A 22,136-nucleotide genomic window follows, 5' to 3' on the forward strand; every position below is an offset into this window, starting at 1 on the left:
TTCACTTCACGCTTGCACATTTCACAAGTATGACGGACGGCGAGAAAAAAGTTTGACAGAAGGAGAAGTGGTCTCCCCAACAGTTCCTCCAGCGACACAAAACAGGCTTTTCACTCCCTCACTCGCGCATTCTTCTCTCACTCCCTCGCCCTTCCGAGATTGGCCATAAAGTTTTATGATAAACAGAACTGGGTCAGAAATAAGAGGACAGAGGCCAGTTTTACTCTCACACTGGCAGCGCTAAATTGGTGCTTAGGAAGAACCAGGACCAAATAACGACCAACACACCTGCAGATCAGGTTGTCGTACGACGCTGTCCCAAATAAATCACACCAGAAATCATTTGTGCTGATGGCACGGTGAGGAGATTTAAAGTTGGTTCTGGGGAGAGATTTAACAGAATGTGCCGTGTGTTGAACTGCTCGTGTGTTCTAACTGGATGGTACTCGTTGTGCGGTGAGCGTGGAACATGTGGTTTCAGGCTGGGCTTGGACTCAGCACTTCTCTGTGCAGTAAAAACCTGCAGGAATCAGGTACCGCGCTCCAAGATTAGACGGGGGAGCATGGGGAGTAATCGGAACCGCAATGACACACACACACACACACACACACACACACACACACACACACACACACACACACACGCCTACAGGTGCGCGCGCACGCTCCGAAGACACAATGAAACACGCTTCACACAGTCACAGCAGGTCAATGCACATAAATGTCTGCACACACATGGAGATAAAAAGCCCTCATAAGCACTCGCACAAAAACTGACAGTGGCTTTACAAGACCACCCCATTTAGTCTATTCATTTTAGCCGGAGCGACAGCCATTGTGCGGCGCCGCAGTGTGTTTTCAAAAACACACGATGTTGGCCGGAAGGCTTAAAGACGCCACATTGTGCCGTGTTGTGACAGTGTGTAGTACTTAACAATCGCCTCATCATGGCCACGTCCGTGACCTGTCGGAGCCTTACACGGCCGCCCGAGCAGAACCACGGTGTTGACAGCGAGTCACACCTCGAGGAGACGGGGCCGCTCAGGAAAGCTCGCACTGATTGTTCACACCTCAGCATCTGCTCAGCGCGTGAGGAAGTTACTGTCCTCTCTCTGTTCACTTTAGAACCGGGGGGGGGGGGGGGGATGTGGTCACTCTTCCTTTATTACTGTAACTGAAGGAAGGAGGAGAATGTGTAATAAAGAGGCCAATCATTCCTGAGGTGATTTCAAATTATTTCATGGCAACTCAGACTAGAGGTGAAATAATTCAGACGGGCAGTACAATTATATCCTTGCTAAAACTACCATCACTCCAGAATTGGAGACAAACAAGCGAGTGAAACGGTGTTTTTCATGGGGGTCAGCTACGGCATGCTCCTGGCACGTGTCAAACAAAGTTTAGCTTCTTGTCTTCCCCTGTGTAGGAGGCGCGAGGCGTGCACGGCCGTGGGATCTCTGAACGGGCCCCCATGTGTTCGGCATGCGCCTCCCTGCACAGCCAGGTGAGCAGCAAAGGGACTGGGGCATTCCTGGCATATCGAAGAGTTTATATCACAAGCGTGACTGGGAAGTGTGTGGAACTATCATCTCGGCAGGTCGTCTCTGATCCTGCCCTGTGGTCCTCGCACGGCAGAAGCCAGCGAACAATTACAGAACGAAAACACACACAGATAGCAAGTCTGGGATGAGGGGTGTGTGTGTGTGTGTGTGTGTGTGTGTGTGTGTGTGTGTGTGTGTGTGTGGGCCAGCTGCTCCTGGGACTATCTGACTAACATCACAATAGCACCTTTTAACACAACAGCGTGCAGACTGGACATCCGTCCGAGAAGCCAGGAAAACCTTCTGGAATCAGAGCTATGTTTGACAACGTGGAGTACGGTTTCAATGAAAGATGACTCAGAAGAGGACACATCACCATTTGGGAGGTCAAGATCAAGTTGTCCACATGTTCCCCCCCCACTGCTTTTTTTTTTTCATGAGATCATGTTTGACTTGTGCTGTGTCGAGGCTGCTCAGCCAGGGAGGGCGTGAGTCTCTACCTGATCATCGATCTGGCACGCTGTCAGGTTGTGTTGCTGAGCCGCAGGGGCAAACTGGATGTACTTCAGCCAACTCCCGATATTTGGCTTGCTGGCATCCACGCAAAACTTCACATGGCCTGACCCGTCCAAGATCTGCAAAGAGAAAGAAGGAAGGGGAGAGAGCCAGATCAGACTTTGATCGTATCAGTCCAGGTTACTGTGTCCAAACACTGACAAACCACATATTATACCTCCCACAGAGAAACAAGCTCAGACCTTAGCAGTTGGGCTGTGGTGCATGCACACAATGTGAATATGGGTATAGAAGAAAGAAATGTAATCACGTTTGTTACAACTGATTTCTTTATTTCTTTTAATAATGAATGGCCCATCCCCACATTAGTCCACTTTATGATTTTATTAAATCAATAGCCTACATTTCCCTAGATTAAAAGAGACAACAATAATTTTGTGCAAGTCAAAATTATTTAAAATGATAAAATCATATTTCCATTTAATTATTTTTTAGTCTTGACCGATCAAAGCTTTTGAAAAAAATTAAAAATAAAAAAATAAACAAAAATGTTTTTAAAATATTGTGGATTTAAAATAACATTAGTTGGCGTTGGACTTCGTTTCTTTAAACTTTATGTTAACGAAAAATATAATAATAATAATAATAATAATAATAATAATAATAATAATAATAATAATAATAATAATAATAATAATAATAATAATAATAATAATAATAATAATAATAATACCTCATATAAACATCTAAAGAAAAAATACAAACAATAACCATTATTATGCAAATCATGCAATCAGTAAACTTATACCATGTAAAACACATTTAGCTGAAGAACATGACCTTCAGCCAAACGGTGCGAGCTTGTTATTATTTGTTGATATGTATTGTAACAACTGTAAACTTTACTAGAAAACAAATCAATTACAGGAAACCGCGAGTGATAAGAATTATGAAGACGTCGCTGATTGTTGGGACACGAAACGAAATCTTTCTCAGGGTCACAAATCGTTCTGCCTTTGTATAAACTGCCCAGTGAATAAATATTTAGCTTGCCTATTAAGCCCCTTGTCCGCTCTAACAGGATCTGCCCATTTATCCTGCAAAACAAGTCTTTTGTGTCTTTAACAGTCACATTTATTTTCGCTCATTTAAAACAACGACTTTCACTTTTTGCGCTCGGCGTAATTTGCTTCGCTTTAAACCACACGCGCCGACTCTTCTTAAACTCCTGCACCGGCGCACAACACTTAAAACCTCGTGGGATAATAAAACGGCACATTGTTAACTGATGGGAAAACAATGAAAAGCCACATTTAAAAATCACGGACGAAACAAATCTACGCAGAACAAGCCATGAAATGGTGAAATAATTTTTGCCAAGTCGCCGTGCAGGTTTTTCGCGTGGCTGAAGCAAGACGCACCCGTTCGTTGCTGCTATTTCAGCGCCGGTGTCTCCAGGTCTCGGCGCCGCAGGACGAGGCGACTCCTCGGCCGGACGGCGCTCGCTTCGCCGTCCCGTAAATCAGTAAATCCTCTTCGACTATTTTGTCTCGCACGCGCCGCTGACTCCGCGACTCTGCCCTCACTGTCCTACAGACATCGCGGCGCGCCACTAAATCCCCTCCGGTGCATCAACTTGCTCTCAACTTTTCGCTGTGCGCCTCGCGCGGCTCGTCCGCTCCTCTCGTGTCACCCCTCCTGTCCTGACGCGCCCAGGTGTCCTCTAGTAGCCATTCAACTTTTCATTCCTCTCTTCCTCTCCCCCCTCCTCATCCAGTCGGGATGTGTCGTCTGTGTGATAGCGGAAGGATTCAAGGGGGGGGCGATTTTCAAGCGTCGCCCCCTACTTTACGCGTCCTGGACTCTTTGTGCGGTGTTTCTCCTTTACGCATCGTCTCGGAGGAAGGACCCAGTGCGTCTCTTTTGCCGGAGTAACGCCATAGGAGCGTCTTTCCCTCTGTCCCCCGCTCGGAAGCGACTTCTCCTCGCAGTAAATTTTAAAGTGACAGGGGCTCGGGGTTGCGAAGGGTGATCGGGGTCAGGGAGAGGTCGGGATGGGGCTTCTGAGGGGATGAAGTGCACACGCAGGCAGCACACTTTAATGAAGCAACATCAGCATCAAAGCGGGCTATTAGCTATTATCCACGTTCCCCAACGTTCCCCCTTAGCACGCCACGCCGGTGCGCGAGCCAATTTAAGGCATCATTAGGGCGAAGACCAAAATTTAAGCAAGTTTAGCCCCTATTAACATTCTTTGTATTATACCACGACTGAGATTTACCTTTCAGTTGCGTTTAGAGCCATTAGGCCGCGAGAGCAACAGGAATAATAAAAGTAAGAACTATAATAACAACCGTCACCTAAGTCTCTAATTGTGCTTGCGCTGAGAGAGTAATGTAACAAGCAGACTTAAGTGCTCTCCTGGGGACCTTCAGGAAACTCCACAAGGGCCATTGGAAGTCCCTGAACCACATTTTGAGGAACACTGACCCAATCGCCTGTTTTCTTTATTTAGTTTAACAAAAAGTTGCACCCCAGCTTTTTATTGTGCGTTCTCCTTTCCAGATCTGCTCCATTGTCACTAATGTGCTGTTGCACTTCTTAATAAAAAGGCACATTAATATTAGAATCAATTTTACAGAAAAAAAATGTGATTAAAGCGGAGCTCCAGTTACGGGTGTCTGAATCAAGCAGCATTTTTAAACACGAACACGCTGTTGCTCCGGCCTGCGCTGCGCTCGTGCACCTGCTTCAGAACCAGCTCTCGGGAAAAGTGGCAACGCTGCATCCGCCGCGACTCCTGGCCGTCTCCATTTACCTCCTGGACGCTTGGCATTCAGGCAGCGAATGAACGGATAAAGGTAGGGGATAATAAAGAAACGTCCTCGTTGTCGGTAAGTGGACTTTATTAGGCAGCTCATAAAGCCAGAGAGGACGGGGCTTTGGCTGATGAGAGCAGATGATGATGGATAACGCCTCGCACTGTGACATTGACCTTCCATCCCAGATAATGCCCATTGTTTTACGAAATCGCGGAGCAAATGTGCAGGAAGGACAGGAAAAATCGTGTGTAAATAAGGCAGGACCCCGCCACCGATTCCCATCGTCTCGCGCTCCTTGAGAACCAAGGAGAGACCCCGGTCCGCCCGGTCATTGATTTCCTGCCTCTCCTCGACTTGTCCATTGTTGGAACCCTTTTTAATTTAGCCATAAATTGGGAAAGCTCAAGTCGAATGAGCTGTTCTATTTTCTTCCTGTCAGGATGAGGGATTTGTTTTATGATGCATTGTGTATTAAATACAAGTAATCTGGGAAAGTGATTGCTTCGCGGCCTCTCCGGGTCTGATCGAGAATAGAGAGATGAGTCTGGGCCGCTTTCCGAAAAGGAGCGAATGTCTGAAAAACAGTAGGCGAGCACACGCGGGGTTTGCGGTGCCACCGAGGGTGAAGCTGGGTAACGGCGGCGGGGCCCCAGCGCGCGAGCACACGAGGCTGCACTTCTTTGCGCGGTCAGGAGATGGCGTGCTCAACTGAAGTGAACTTTTTAAAAAAAGACAGAAATTACAGCATAGTCGTTAAACCTAATGATGAGATTGCATGTGTCGTTTGTGTTGAAATTCAACTTTTAAACAAAATATTTTATAACATATTTACATTCAAAACAAAGTGTGAAAAAGTATTTGAATTATTTTTTGCACTGATTAGACAGATGGGTCAGATATTTGGGCACATGGAAGGTCCCAAAATAAAAAAAAAAAATACAAAAACAAGCCGACAAAAAAACAACTTTTCTTAATTATTGTATAGGTCCTTTTATTTCTGAGCTGTGAATTTCCCTTTGATGTCAAACGCGCCGCAGCTTCATATCTCACTTTGCAACATTGCGCTTTATCAGGGCAGCTTTTTGACGCATTACAAAAAACGGGGGTTTCATTTCATTCTCGCACCGTCTGAACCGCGGCAGAAGACGTCTGCGCCCCATTCAAGGCGTCAGATCGCTAGATGGGACATGAAAGATTCAGCTGCACGGACTCGAATTCATAATCACCTAAAGGAGCGACCGTAGAGCTCCCGAAGCTACACGTAGAAGGCGGACGCGGGCAAATTCAAAACACTTGTTCATCTGTTAATAAACGGCGAGAGTGATTTGCGAGGCATTGCTCTAATTTATGTTTCCTTGAGCGATCCGCCCCAAACACCATTCTGATGTGCAGAGATTAAATAGACGTGTTTTATCTGAATTATGCCGTGCCTTTGTCATAATGATTTTGACATACTCAGTTGCGGTGTGGAAAAGCTGTTTATCAACAAATTACAAACCAAACACGCGCAGGCTTCGGGGTATGTTACTTCTGACTATATCATGCCACACAGCGTTTCATACTTATTTAAGGGCCTCTTAAAACATACAGCATCCGGTTAATGTTTAGCGCCGAGGCTTTAAAGCGCCATGGAATTCTTGAAAGGAGGTTCAATTGCTTAAATGAGTTCATGCCTATTTTGCTTGCGGGTTTCTTGTTTGTTTTAAAAGTTCAGTCACGCACAAACCGACGCAGAGAGTTTTTTTTTTTGATGATTCAATAGCTTCGCGTTCTGCTCCACGCGAGGTTGAGCCTCACGTGGCCGCTTCTTCCTATTTCGTTTTGCGCTTTCAGTAATCGTAGCCGTTTGTGTGTGCTCTTTAAGGAGACGCGGGTTGTGAAGTCTGACGGGAGGAGGGGGGGGGGGGGGGTTCCGTGTGCGGGTCGCAGACTGACTCCGGACAGCAACTGCAGAGACTGCACCGCTGCAGCCGTGGGGCCACATGGAAACGCTGTGTAGGTCCGTGTGGCGCATTCCAGCACATCCTCCAGGAGAGCGGAAAAAACAGAAAGAGGGGAGAGAAAGAAAATATCGCAGCCAAATCCACATAAAATAGTCCCACCATTCAGTGGGGGACCTCCCGTTGACACCGACAAAAAGCTGCATTAAGTCTCCATCGTGACCCTGTATACACACGCCCCCCGCCCATCCGACGCATTTTTTTTTTATTTTGCTTAAACGCGGGGCGATTCAGTCAAGTGGCAAAACTCATTTAAAGCTCAGGCGAACGGTCGGCCCTCAGTTCGCGCGACACGCACGCAACTTTTCCTTGATTATCCAATTCCAATTAACACGTCCGTCAACAAAGATTAGCGCACATTACAATGAGTGTGCAGCTTCAAATCCCTATATTAAAGCGCAGAGCCGTTGTCCACGCAGCCCCGTTCACCCTTAAAACAGAGCGGAGGAAATGAAAGGGGAAAAATGTAAATAAAAAATTTCCTTGGGCCTGGAAGTAGGCCCGTTGTGAGCGGCGTGTTAATCTCCACCTCAGTAATTTGGTTCTGGGGAGAAGACAGAAGCCCTGCTGCTGTGCCCTGCACTTCATAAATCACTGCTTTATGTGGACAAGGTCAGCGCACCCCCCCCCCCCGCCGCCCCCCCCCCCCCCCCCTTCCACTGGCCCCTCCGCCATGTTTACCCGGCCGCCCGAGGGCTCTCAGGACCAGACCAGCTCACTTCTAATTACTCTGGATTATTTTCATTTGCCGGGGGTCAGCCAGGCATTCCGACAGGGAGAGAGAGAGAGAGAGAGAGAGAGAGAGAGAGAGAGAGAGAGAGAGAGAGAGGATGATTTCTTGACAGACTCTGTGGCCTGGGAGGAACAAGTCTGGCGTGTTTGATGAATTAGCACCAGATCCTTCTTGTTTTGCCGCTGTCTGTTGTTATCTTTGACAGCTGGTTGCAGAGATAACTGGCCAGATGACTGGCGCGCATGTCTATATTAATAAAGCATGTTTAGATATAACCTAAAGCAACAGCCCTCTTGAAGAATAGGAGGAAGCTCTTCCTCAACGAGGAGCCCTACGGGGATGCACCACTTTTATAGAGACAAGCGGATGAAAGCAGGACATCACCAGACATGATGCGGGATGGAGAAGATTTATGAGAGGACATAAATGATCTCATCTTATTTACCAGTTCAGGGAAGGAGGGTGAGGAAGAGGAGACTTACAAAGACATACTGTGCATTTTCATCATTAAACTGCATGAAATTAAGAGAGCGAAAGCTTTAAAATAACTGAATGTCCACGCAGCTTCAATAACAGATGAATATAAACTTATCATAATACACGCGTTTGACATTTGGACCAAATGTGATTTGTGGTTTCTTGCTGAGTGACAGTTATAAGGTCAGAGCATGACCAGGCACTAAAGAGGATGATGTACCAGGATTACAAGGGCCAGTGTGAGAAGTGGAGGTGAATGTTCAAACGGAAAGTGAATGTTTCATATCAAAATCTCAATTTAGAGGTAATTATTTAGACACCGCCTCACGAGTGCCGTTGTCCAGAGGATTCCTGCCTGGAATGTGGCTACAGCAAGAGGCGCGGGTGTACAGAAGGTAGTACAGGCTGCAGTAATCCCAGACACTTCCTCTGCGGAGCCTCCACATACAGGGCCGCACTGTATGTGGGCTACAGGGTGCGATAAAGCTGCACAGGAGTCAAAGGTCACGTTTTTCAAGCATAAATTCAGCGGGCACACAGTTCCTATACGCACGGGACAGACTGGAAAGTCAAACAAGCCACTCCAGCGGAGCGCTGGGGGGGTGGGGGAGGTAATTAGAGCATGTTGCCGGTCGCTGCAGGGTGAACAAATTGGCCCTAAAACGCTCATAGATATCATCTTTAAAAGACTTTTTATGTACGAGAGGTAAAGCGGCACTGGAACTGAACACGGCACTTCAGATGCGTCACACATCCATTACATTTACTGGGCTCTCGTCTTTAAAGTCCGGCGACAATCGGATTTTCATATACCGTTCATAATTGGAAGGCTAATACTTTAATGTTGGCGGGTGACAGACAGAGATGCTCAGCGTGCTGCTATGTTAGTGCAACGTGCCTCAGACTGAGACAAAAAAAAAAGATAAAAATATGGAAGGAAATTCAGATTTGAAAACAACAGATAAATAAAAGAGTGAAAAAGACCATTTCTCCATTGGCCAAACAGAAATAGTTAAACACACACCATGAGTTGATGGCTAACAGATACACAGACTCTTTTGTGTATTTACTTTCACTGGCTGTTTTGCACTTTTGCCATGCAAAGCAGAAAGCTCATGCTTTTGTACTCTATTATAGAGACAAAACAGTGAAATATGGCACTAATGGATATTTCTTTATCCACAATTCACAAGTAGTCAGGACTGCAACGTGAGAAAGTGAGAAAATGTTCTGGAGTAAGTGTAAAGTATAAGCAGATTGTGGAGTTGTGTTCACTTAGTCCATCACGCACGCACGCATGCACACACGCGCACACACACACACACACACACACACACACACACACACACACACACACACACACACACACACACACAGGGCCGAGAGTAAAGTCGAAAGCAACTTCAAGAACAACAAATCAGCTGCAACAACCCTAAAACGAAGGAAAACGGCAGCACAGCTCGCACACAACGCAGGGGCTCAGAGTGGCTCCCATTAAAGGCTTCACTGGCTTTCAGTAGCATCAAAGAGGTCCCCGAGTTAGGCTGGGATTATATTTAACCCGGGAGCTTGTTGCACGGCCGAGCACAGGGCACACGCTGATGCCGCTGCCAGTACACCATGCTTCTGGCATCCAGACCAACGCTCTCATTACACTGTGGCTTGGCACTATTTCCTCTAGGAACACACACATGGAGTATTGCACGGACACACACGCAAACACATAAACACTCGGACAACAAAACAAAAAAGATTACATATTATTATACAGCATTTTCCTTCCACTTACAAAAGAACTTTTACTTTTACAGACGTTTGAACCAAGCATTATAAATAATGTATAACTTTATGATTTAATAATGTTCAGTGTGTTTGCATCATACGGAATTAGACCTAAATCCTCACGCATGTATTACACCTTCAGCACATTTCCATAGTGTTGGAGGTGGATGAATACGACAGCAACATGTTTAACGCTTGCAAATAGAACAACGCATGAAAACTCTTCAGCTTGAGTTCTGTGTCGGGGTCCTGAGATAATGCAGTATCACTTGGCGCACTCCAGTTGTCAGGCTTGATATCACACATGCGCATCAATACTCCCAGGTTTATTCAATTCCAAACCAATCACTGTGGTGTCATACACTTTTGGGTTAATATTCTAACCGTGAGGCCCAGGGCTAGGTGAAGATAAATCAGCTTTTATGATAGGCTGTTATGGTTTTTACGGCACTGGGGTTGTGAGGGACTGATTTGGGGATCAATCACCTGCAGGTGTCTGCTGGGGGCTGGGGTGCGGCGAGGATCGATGGAGGATCTAGCGCCGCGGTGATAGAATGAAGGTGTGTTTGTGTGCACGCTGAGACCGGGAGCAGCTGCGAGCGGTGAGTATTAGCTTTTAAAGCCATGGGAGAGAGAGAGAGAGCGAGCGAGAGACAAAGTGATGATGAAGTTGTGCACGCGAGCGCTCCGCAGACAGACAGGAGATATATCTGGAGCTGAAGCAGTGACGAAGGGCTCCTGGACTATGACCAGACCACCTCAGCTCTTATCGCGGACCACCCTCCTCCACTTCTTTATCCAGATGGCACTTTGGAAAAGCTCATTGTCACACAACATTTAACAAAGACAAAAGTGCGGCGTGAGCGGCTGGAGACGACCGCTCTGACAGAGCGTGAAGCTGTAGTGTGCAGAGCATCCCTCAGCCAACCTCCTGCACCCGCGTCCAGCGTGTCTCCCACAGGGAGAGGCCGGCATTGTGGGCTGCCAACGCACACAAACCAGCGCGTGCATCTATGTGACTCCGATCAGCCGCATCGAAGTTTGCGCGTTCCTCTCGCTCGCTCGCTCGCTCGCTCTCTCTCTCTCCCCCTCTGGACGCGCTGTTTATACACGTCCGACGCGTCCCCCCGTCTGTCAGACGGCTGCTTCCTCAGCGCTGTCAGCGGAGCCGGGGCCCGAAACAAAAGGCGCGGGGAGCGAGGCCCACGCTTTCTGAATCAGAGGAAGCTGGCGCTGATTACGCTGCCCCTGAAGAGGCATTCCGATCCTGTTAACCCGCACGCTGGCTGTCAACTCCGAACCGTGCTGCAAAGCTCACACAGACCCACCCTGAGAGGCTTCACCCCGACCAGGACAAGCCCCTGCCCTCCATATATTTCATACTTGCTTCTATTCACCAAAATGCTTGATTTTCCCTTTTTACACTGTTTTCTGCCAGGCCTCCATCACCCCCTCTGTGTGGAGACACAACAGCAGGCTCTTGTTGGAGAAGAGAGCATTCCACCTTCCTCACACCCTTACCTCTCTATCCCTGATGAATGTCTTCACTCCACTTGTTTATAAGATAGAGGGGGTTATTCATAATCAAGCCCAAGCGAGTATGTACACACAGTGGACATCCTGATAGAAGACAACGTATTAAATTTCTTTTTGTTTGACAGGAGTGCTGTCTCTCCTCTCCTCCGTGACGGGAAGACCCCCATCCATTCAAGCAGGGGGCACGACCCCAGCAGCACTCCCTTCTCTTTTTCTCTCTCAAGTGCTAACACATATTAAGTAAATGAAGCGTCTCTTCAGGGCGGCAGGAGACAAACGAGCTTCTTAAACATCGGAGGAGTGGCAGTTTGATCTCGTGTCGGCGGGTGTTTACCACGTAACTGCGGCAGAGCCGTGTTTGTGATGTTCCCCATCTAAGTGTGTTTATACTGCGCTGGAGATGGGTCCCCTCTTTTAGCCAGGTGCTGAAGCTCCGCGTCTTCTGTTGGAGCGCGCTCACGGCGCAAGTCTGTGCATATGCAAGGTAATGCTTACAAATCAAGCACAGTTCAGGAAGGCAGTCAGTGTGTGTGTGTGTGTGTGTGTGTGTGTGTGTGTGTGTGTGTGTGTGTGTGTGTCCACATTCAAACCCAGCAGAGGTTCAGGTTAGCGCGTCTGTTTTCATTCTTCTCCCGGCTTGTTGTCCTGTCGCTTTGTCTCATTTTGTTGTTGAAAAAAACAACACTACTACTGGGAAGTGTAAAAAGAAAAAAGAGAAGGGGAAGGACGACGGAGGTGCAGTGGGCTGGTGGCAGTGGTGGGGGGCTAGAAGACCCTCGGGGTGGGTATAGGGTTCTGCTGAGGGCTCGGGGGTTGGTGGAGAGGTGTGCTCGGAGAGAGGGCCCTGGTGTAATCTCAATGCTGAATAGACGGAGCTCTTAATAGAATCCCGTCGTCCGGCTGCCACGGAGAGAAACAAGAGCTGTAATGGATGGGCTCAGCTCTGGCTCCCACTTTCCCCCCCATGACCCCTGCGTTGGTCAGAAGTAAGAGCTAAAGAAGCATTGTAGCCCCAGGCCTGATTGAATGGGGAGGGAGGGAGGTGGCGGCAGTGGTGGTGGCGGTCGGGGGGTGGGGGGTGGCGGGGGGGCAGCCGCGCTGATAGACCAATTTCCCAGTACTGTGAGCAGCAGGGCTTGATTGATGAGGGCTGGTGCTGGTGAGAGGAGGCCCATCACATGCGATCACATAAATACTTATTCAGCTCGAATTGGGCCTGACAAGCCTTACGACAGCTTTGTGCTGTCACAGATATCATTGGAAGGAAAACGCTCCATTAATCATGCGTAATTAACTTTTCAAGAGGGAGGTTCTGCTTGGAACCAAGAGTAACCCGCTCAGTACCAAGAAAAAAAAAAAAAAAAGATCCCGACATCTTAACTGGGATTGGAGACGGCCACGCTAAAAGCTCGAGCCAGTTTCCCCTGAGCCGCTCCGTTTGTACAGGAAACGGCTTCATTAGTATCGGTTTAGGACTCTAATGGGCTCAATACAAAGCCTCCTGCTCTAACCCACTCGTGTTCAGTGGCCTTACAGTGCAATATCCTGTGAGCGCGCATGGCCATAATGTTCCCTGTTTGAAGTCGGGGCAGAACCCCTGTGAACGCCTGCCACCAGTTAACTACCTTGACCCTTCCATAAAGCAGTGTGGAGGAGTGAGTGTCGGAGAGACCAACGGGCTACGTGGTTTCAGTCTCTCTCTCTCTCTCTCTCTCTGCCAAAGGAAGCCTCCCCTCGGGGGCAGAGTGGACCCGGGCCCTTCCATTTTACAGCAGCAAACATAACATCGGGATTAACACAAACACACAGACTCACGTCGATGCAAGTTCAGACCTTCTACCATATCTCATTTGATCAGCATTCCTCCGTTAGCGCCGCGAAGCTGCCACCGGCGTAGCTGCTGGCGGACATAATGTGAGCCATTGACATGAGAGAGAGAAAACAATGGGGACAAAACAAGGGCGATGAGATGAGGAAGTGAGTGCCGCTATCTTAGTATACATACAATGATTACAACAGTAGTAAGACACATGCTTTATGGATTCAAGCTATGATACAAGTAATGAAAGGCAGACTCACAAACTGTGAGTACAGAGTCCAGGGTTGGTCCAATACCCCCCTCAGCAACTATGCACAACTGCTCCCTGTCCTGTTGGCCCTTTGAGCCACAGATGCCCCTGACTCACGTCAGTCTCAGCGAAGAAGCTGTATCATGTTTCTAAAGTAAGGTTTACTGTATTGCTATTCATGGACTACACACACACACACACACACACACACACACACACACACACACACACACACACACACACACACACACACACACACACACACACACACACACACACACACACACACACACACACACACACACACACACACACACACACACACACACACGTCTTCTTCATTTAGTCATCTATGGTCATTTCCTCTAAACATCATCCTCACTCACTACAGGGACTTACTCATTTCCTCTCTGCTAATTAGCTCAGTCTGGGTTTAAAGGAAGAAGATGATCCACTAATACTTTATAGTCATATGTCACAAGTCTGAATTATCCTAAAGCAGCTTCTCACACATAAACATGACATGCTAGGACATATCAGAGTCACTTGTTCTTGTCAACACAACCCCTGTGTTTTACCAAATGTGCTTTGAAGTCTCTGCCTATTGCAACCTGAGCAGAAGTCAAATGAGGTAAAACTGTGTGCTGCATTGATGCCCGAAATAAGGACCATTGGAAATAATATTGGAAATAGTTCTGGCATTTTGAAGAGAATAACAAAATAAGTGGTTCATTTATTACAATTTAAAATCTAATAGTAATGGCGACAGGTGGTTAAAGTGAGACCCCACGCAGGACAAGAGGAGTGGAGAGGAGGAAGAGTGGAGGAGCGGGAGAGAAAAGAGGGAACAGGTGAAAGGTCAAGTGCATACATTCAGCTTAGTTTGACTTATATGGAGAGGGGAGACAACAGTAAGTGCTTGTGTCAGAGCCTTGGAGGTAGCAAAGCTCCTCTGCCTTCACAATGGCCTGCATCCCACTCCAGGGCCAAGCGACGCTCAGCTTGAGCTCACTGACATTCACCACCCAAAATTACACTCCACTGCTGCTCTTCATGATTTGTCTTCGAGACGAACCAATTTATATGGCGGTCAAACGATTCAAATAGCCAAATAACACTGTCCATTTCCCATTATAAACATCTTGAGTCGGCTGTGGCTCTTGCCAAACCTCAGCAGCACACTGGACGCTAGAAATAGAGACAAGAGGAAAGGGAGGTAAACGAGATGCCCTCAGAGGCATGGCCATGGATTTCCCAGAAGGATCGCAGTCATCGCCTCGGGGCAACGACAGCGGGAAAACCAGGAATCGGCGCGGAGGTGAAGAAACGAGAGAAGACCTAAATGAGACATAGGCGGTGAAACGGAGAGGAGACAAGGAAAGCGGGCCGCATTCCTGTGGCCACAGCTGCGGGAGCTGCAATCACTAGAATGTAGCGCTGTCTCGATGCCGACGCTTTCTGGATGTGTTACAAACGAAATAGAACAGCACGACATGTCTGTTTTTTGAATCGAAGAAGAGGCTACTAATCAACGTCTTGGTGTTTACACTACCTCCATGCTTAGCTCGCCCTCATCCTCCCTCTGGTTGACTATCCCGCCTTCCGGGGCAGGGATGACCCCCTCTCTGTCTCTATATTTGCCCCTCTTTGTTTACCACCAGCCAGTTGGGGCAGGCATCTAAGACTGGGACCATCGATCACGGGCCTGACAGCGGGCCCAGGGCAGGGACGCCTCTGTTATTTGGTCTCTGTGATGACTTCCTCAAAAGAGGGGCCCCTCCTTCCCTCCCAGGCCTGGCATGGACGGGGTTTGGTTTGGAGCCTTCCCTTCGGTACCTTCCCCGCATGTCCGCAGAAAACACGCTGGATCCACTGGCGGCGTGTCTGGGTCATGCTAGGGTGAGCAAGACAGATAGAGTGCGGAGTGGGAGTAGAATCGGTTGGACGAGCAAAAGCTGTGGTCTAGGGTGATTCTCGGCCTCTTCTCCGACCTCAAGGAGCAGCGGTAATAATAGAGGTGGAAGTTAACAGAGAACAATTGACAAAAGAATTTGATTTATCTGTCCAAGTTACGTCCAGCGTGACATAGGACAGTAAATTACTATATTTATAACCCAAGTCATCATTTGGAGCCATGCATTCATACTCTTGAATGTGGCCCTGCATCTTCCCATGAGACAGTGTGTGATCAGCCTGGGAAGATAAGATAAACCTAAAACTACCCATGAAGTTCCTTCCTTCCCGTCCTGTCATGTACTCCTCATCCCGGCACCTCATTCTCTTTCCCCTCTATTATTTCTCTTCGCCCCCTCCCCGTCACCCGCTTCTCAGAGCAGCAGACCGGAACGTGCAGTTGTACTGCTGCGGTGCCGCTCACATCGCGTTATCATTACAGCCGGCTATAATTGGGAACAGAAGTCTTTCTATTAGGATGCACGGTGACACGGGTATCTGTCTCTTCTGATATTCCCACACCGGCTAATCCCCCTCCTCATATCCATTCAACAGAGCGGCGACGAGAAAGCGTGACAGCAGATGTAGACTCAGTTAAGATCCAAATGCCTCTGGTGCGCACACATGGTGGATTACACCAAATTCAGGAACTGCGTGAAAACTGAGAAAGAAATGGCCTTTGCGAAACTTGTAGTTATGAGAACTAAAGTGGTAATTTGTGGAGAGTAGAAGCCACTAGCATACTCCCTACTATGTTACAGGATCCACCGAGATTCATGGATTGTGCTGTGGTTTATCCCATTATATGTCTCTTGTCTGTGTCTTGGTGCAGTATTTATCAACAAGACCTAAAAATGCTCTGCTGGCCTCCTCTCGGTGCACTTTAATCCTGGCATTTATGACAATTCAGGCATGTACGAGAGTAACAAAGAGTGCACACACTTCATTAGCACCATCCGTGAGAAGGACGGATTCTTACACATGGGATCACTCCTGATCTCTCGTCTCAGGCTACTGCTGCGCGGGGCCTGGACGCGCTGGCTTCCTTCTCTCAGAACCAGCCCTGGCCCCGGCCTGAACATAAAGCTCAATTTGTCCACAGAAGAAAAGGGACACAGACAAAGCAGAGAAGATAAGGTTACGACCGTCCGTACGCCCATGCTAGCACCACCGTCACCTCTGCTCTCTGCCACTGATTCATCAAAGAATGAGCTGAGGATGACGGAGCGCTAATAATGGAGAGGGGGTTCTAATAGAGGAGCTGGTGCAATTGGAATTTGGTCATTTCTCCGCGCATGGCATGCATCCGCACGCACGCCTTCTGCAGAGGGACCTCAGCTCAGCTGCTATCTCGCATTGCATCACGCCGCTCTGCACCTTCACACTAACTCCCCTTTGCTCTCCCAGTCTCTCAGCCTTGCTCTGTATCAATGGCATCAAATGGCTTAGAGTTGACAAAAGAAGAGAGGGAGTGCTGCCAGCTGCCCCAGTGAGGTCATTCCCACACGGGCTCTTGCGTTCGCCCCGCTGCCATGGCCATGGCCTTGACCCCATCCCCCTCACAACGATTAGGTTCTTTCTGCTAATTTACTCAAAGTAACTCCACTTCGCTTTTACTAGATGCATGCGATGGCGTGCATTTCACCAGCCTCATCATGTGAAGCACTTCTAATCCACCAAGACAAGTGTCTTTATTATTATTGCCTTTATAACCAAAGCAAACCGTCCATTCATTCTCACAGACATGAAGAGGGCCTTAATGTGATGAGTCCTTGGAGTCGCAGAAGGACCCTGTCATTTGCCATCTCTTTCTCCATCACTCTCGGCTATTGGTCTCCTGGGTTGTCACCCTGGGTTGTACGAAGCTTTTAATTGCCCTGTTGGAATGATTTTTCCTCCCTGTGAATCACTTCCTGTGAGTGGCATGAGCTTCACTCATACTGTATAGGCCCTTTAAATTTGTGCTGAAATTGCACACAAGTGAGGTAAGTGTCTTAGAATTATCTAACTGACTAAATACATGAAACTGCAGAAGTTTTATGTTATCTCTTTCTCGCACACACCTTGGAAAGGGTCACAAAGTCCATTTCTCTAGATTGGTGGTGTGAACTGTAGGTGAATCACCATCAAATATTGTCTCAGGATTTTCTCTTTTTCTTTCCTCATCGGTTCGTGTCTCTTTCAGTGAAAGACTCTTTATCATTCTGCAACGAAGGTCTTTTATCCGGAGAAGAAGAAGAAAAAGAGCAGAGGGCCTTTCAACAAACAGAACAATGACACTGGCCTGTGTGCATTCCACAAACTTGCACAAGAATTTATCAGAGGTGAAAGGGAGGAAGGGCAAAAAGAAAGATAGCTCTTATGAAAGAAAGGATAAAAGGTAGAAATGTGAGGAGATAGGGGCAAAGGGGTGAGGAGGTGATCTGTGTATAGGAGATCGTCTGACTTCCTCGAACCCTCTCAGACTCTGAGGTCATGGTGAGGTTGCTGGAAAGGTGGGTGGGATGCAAATGTCAACAACCTGCCGCGTGTGTCGTTGTCGATTTAGCGTAACAACGCTTTAACATATAAAACATCTGCAGTCGTTTTTCGGACACGAGACGTATAAACGTGCGCGAGCCCCCCGATGTCGTCCTACGAGCTTGTTCATTTCCCCATTTACTAAAGCGACGAGCTATACATTTACAAACGCTACGTGCAACCTAATCTGAAAGTAAAGCTTGTCAGAAAACTTGATATTACAATTTAAGGCTGCTTCTATTGGGTTGCAGTTCAAAAGAGATTAGGTATGCACCATTTAGTCATGCAGCTCTTGAGCCGGAATCAGCGGTGAGGGTGATCAGTCCAAAGGAAACAGGATCTCATCTGAGCTGATCCAGATCTGAGACCAGCTCGTAAAACTGTCCCCCCTAATGGATAACCTCATTGGCTGGACACACACTCGAGCAGCACGTACATGTGTGTAAAGACATATGTGTAAGTACATATACACCCCCCACCCCAGTCCTAAACCATCTTTTTATCAACACAGCTGTTCTGTTAGAAGACAAGCTGAGATTTAGGCTCATGAATCCATAATACACAAATTCATGTGAATTCTTTGCTGGACCCTGTCATATTTACACGTGTGTTGCAGGGCAAACAGAGCCGTGTGCACTGCTCCTATGATGTGGAGCAGCTCTCTCAGGAGAGCACACAGTCACATTCACACCCACACACACCAATAACATTCCCTCCTGCCCTGTCCGGCCAAGCCCAGAGCTTGACCTCTCCATGTCACTCAATCCACCAGGCAATATTTGCTTTCGTCATCATAAATATTAAATATGTGCAGAGGCAAATATTTGGTTTTGGCGACCTCGAAGTGGTAAATGAATTAATGTATTCACACCAGGAGAGCTGGGGAGTCAGGGTGTTCTCACACGCACACACACGCGCCCTTTCAGCTTCTCCAGCTCTTTACCGTAAGACCCAGTCAGCAGTCACACAGGGGAAGACCCACAGCTCCGGAGGAATGACATGAAAAACACGGCCACGAGCAAAAGTCAGTGCCAACGGGATTGTAACTATTTGCTTCAGGTCTTTTCTGCGGTGATACACTGCACCAACCTACACAGTGAAGTGAATAGAGCTTAGCACAACTCTGTCCATAAGAACAGCGAGTGAGTGATAATTACTATTAATGGATAATGAATCGTTTCATCTTTATGTGAAAAGTTTGTATCTTTCATCTTTAATACAATAGATAGATTGTCTTTTTTTAACTTCTTAAATGTGTTTTTGTTAACTCAATTAATTTCTTAACCCCCGTTTATACTCTTTATTAAAAACAAACCTGTTCTTGAGAGAACTCTGCAGTTCCCCAGAGTTTTGTGGACGTGAACAATGTTCTTATCAGACTGCCACTACTGCCAGTGGGGCCGTGGGTGGTGGGATTCAGGGGGTAGGGGTGGGCCGCCTGGCGTCATCGGTAAACTGAGAAGACCTGGCAGAAAGGATCCTGTGCTGACCCCGGCCTCAGTGTATAATTGTGCACTCTGACCCAGGGAACATCCTAAATCACCAATCCAAACAGTCAAATCCCCCAGTAAATACCCAGGGAGAGGCGCAGCACAGCAAAGCCCTCGACTGCTGCCCCGGTTCTCAGGCCCGTGCAGTCCCTCTGAAACCTCCATACACATGTGGCCTCAGGCATAGAAACTGCTCAGGGATCAACCTGCCCAATGCGAGAGTGCTGCTGGCCGATCGGTTTATTTTTCAGTCTGTGTGCTTGTTCATGTCAGAAATTAAGGGGACTTCATTCTTCTAAAAATAAATATTGTCACGATCTCTTCTAAATGTCTGCTTTATTATTATTATTATGAATTGAACATCAATTTTAAACGCAGGAGGAAATTGTCTGTCTCTTCTGCAGCTACTAATAAGGAGTGCGCGGCACTTTGTCTCTGATCACAAGCTGAAGATAATTGGGGAGTTTCAGGACAGGACAGCAGCACTCGAGAGGATGAGAGGATTACAGAGGACAGGAGACTCAAAGATTGTCGTCAGAAGGGTCTGAAGCAATGGACCTCCTGGAGAGCCTGACAAAGAACCCCAACAACAGAGAGATGCACTGCATCAAACCAGGGGGACAAGAGGGGTTCAAAAAGCCTTCTCCCCCGGGGCTCTTCAGCCTGGCATCCCTGCACCCTGGCCCAGCAGGGGAACAAGCTTCTTCACACAAACACAGTGGGAGGATGAGAGCACGGGACAGCGCAGCGCCACAATAGGACAGTGTGAAAGTGGGAAAACACGAGACACTGAATACTTCAGTTATTGTACGAAGAGCGCGTCCGTTGTCACTAACTGATAATGGTCACAGCGGCTGCTTTCAGGAGCTCAGTGGGCCTGAGGGATGCAAGTTCCACAAGTGGTGTGCTGCGTTCATCAAACAAACTCATCGCGTTTCGTCTTTTTTTTTTGTAATCTTTAATCAACATTGAACTGTGGCCCTTTTTTTATCTCGTAAACTGCCACTGATGAGCACTGTTCATGTAGCTACCGCTCATTAAAATTCAGTATTGATGGAAATGCCAATCGGAGCGGTGCCAAGCCAAGCTGCGCCCTGCCAAGCCAAAAACTGCCCGCGTTGTAACTGTTGCTGGCACGCCAGCGGAGAGCATAATGTGAGTCAGGTCCAGCTCCCCGTCCGGGCGCCAAGAAGAACCCTGTGTGACCCAAAAACACCGACAGGGAGCCAGCGAGCCAGTGTGAATGTCCTCAAAGAAGAAGACAAGACTGTCGTTGTGGCATGTCAACGACCAGACAGCTCAGGAAACTCCTCGGTTGAATTAGACACTTAAGAGCACATGCAAAGGTAATCCAGAAATACTCTTGAGCTGCCATGAACCCCAACAAAATGACTTTGCCTGTATATTCGTCTCGTTTATCTCTAAATGTCATTGTGTCATCTTATGCATCTCCGTGTCTGGCCATCGGTCTGTCCACTTACCTGTCTCCCTCTATGCTCTACCAGCTGCAAAGTCTTTGTCCACCAACACACAGGAAAGCAACCGTCACTGTGGCCATTTGTGCCTGTGTATGTGGACATGTTGTCATAGAATTTATTGATATGTGCAAAAGTTTCCTTATAAAACCCAGAACCTATAACTCATCTGGGCAATGGGCCTGTAAATTAACTGGTTTTAGCACCACTGCTATTTGTTAATTACGGGAAAAACAAAACTATAGCAAGAAAAGATTGCAACTCAACAGGGAAATAGATACACAGCAGATATATTAGTATATTTCCCTATTTTACTTTTTAAAAAACTGCACATAATTAAAAAAAAGCAGTTTTACCGTAAAGAAAATGAAGCAAAATAATCATAAGAGGTTACAGCTGTGTCCTCCTCCTTTTGCGTGTCCCTTTATTGCATGTGGGAAATCCATTTTCACTTTATTCAGCCTCTGTAAGATTTATAGATTATACAATTGTCTCCTCATGCACTCCGCATTTCCTACGACTCTCGACAGCCTGGCTCTTAGTGAATTGAAAAACTGAAACTGAAAAATCTGACATAAAAACACAGTTCCCAGTTATTTGTGGTGCACATACACACGGCACCTACTGTATTGAGTGTGCACATAGTGAGCAGAGCAGAATGCACCATCGCAGCCGTTGTGTGTTCAACGTTAACCTAACACCTTTCCAGACAGTATGTTCAGTACAATCCTCATGGTCTGCATCACAGTGTGCGTGTGCTACTGAACACACACACACACACACACACACACACACACACACACACACACACACACACACACACACACACACACACACACACACACACACACACACACACACACACACACACACACACACACACACACACACACACACACAGCTCAGCTCAGCTCAGCTCAGCTCAGTCTGCGAGCCTCATGGCTGTAATTGAGAGTTAATGACGCAGTTGGATCCGTTCTTTACTTCATATTAAACAGAGCCTGCTGCTGCTGCCCGGCTGTGAAAGCAGCCCACCTCCCCTTCTGGTCCTCCTCGTCTTCCTCCTCTTCTTCTCTGCCTCCTCCTGATTTGACAAGCAATGGAATCTTTGTTTGCTTTCACCTTTAAGCTACTGTACATTCATTGATTCATCTACCCATAAAAATAACATTGTACAATACCCATGCAGATCTTAACAGCATGTCCTTCAACAAAGACCCCT

The 22,136-nt window shown here is 47.4% G+C and overlaps 1 protein-coding gene across 13 annotated transcripts in view; it reads right to left on the minus strand.

Annotated features, from left to right (window-relative positions):
- The window catches only part of mecom (MDS1 and EVI1 complex locus), a 109,153-nt gene that overhangs the window by 20,636 nt on the left and 66,381 nt on the right, over positions 1-22,136 (minus strand). For 12 of the 13 annotated variants that reach the window (XM_041073443.2, XM_041073439.2, XM_041073434.2 and 9 more), the window contains exon 3: positions 2,042-2,176. In XM_041073443.2, coding sequence (XP_040929377.1) covers positions 2,042-2,176 — 135 coding nt within the window. Of the gene's footprint in view, positions 1-2,041; positions 2,177-3,478; positions 4,135-22,136 lie in introns of those variants that run through there. The other variant, XM_029172413.3, reaches the window with a different exon arrangement.

The sequence above is a fragment of the Betta splendens genome, chromosome 13 (assembly GCF_900634795.4).
Source record: "Betta splendens chromosome 13, fBetSpl5.4, whole genome shotgun sequence".
Taxonomy (NCBI): domain Eukaryota; kingdom Metazoa; phylum Chordata; class Actinopteri; order Anabantiformes; family Osphronemidae; genus Betta; species Betta splendens.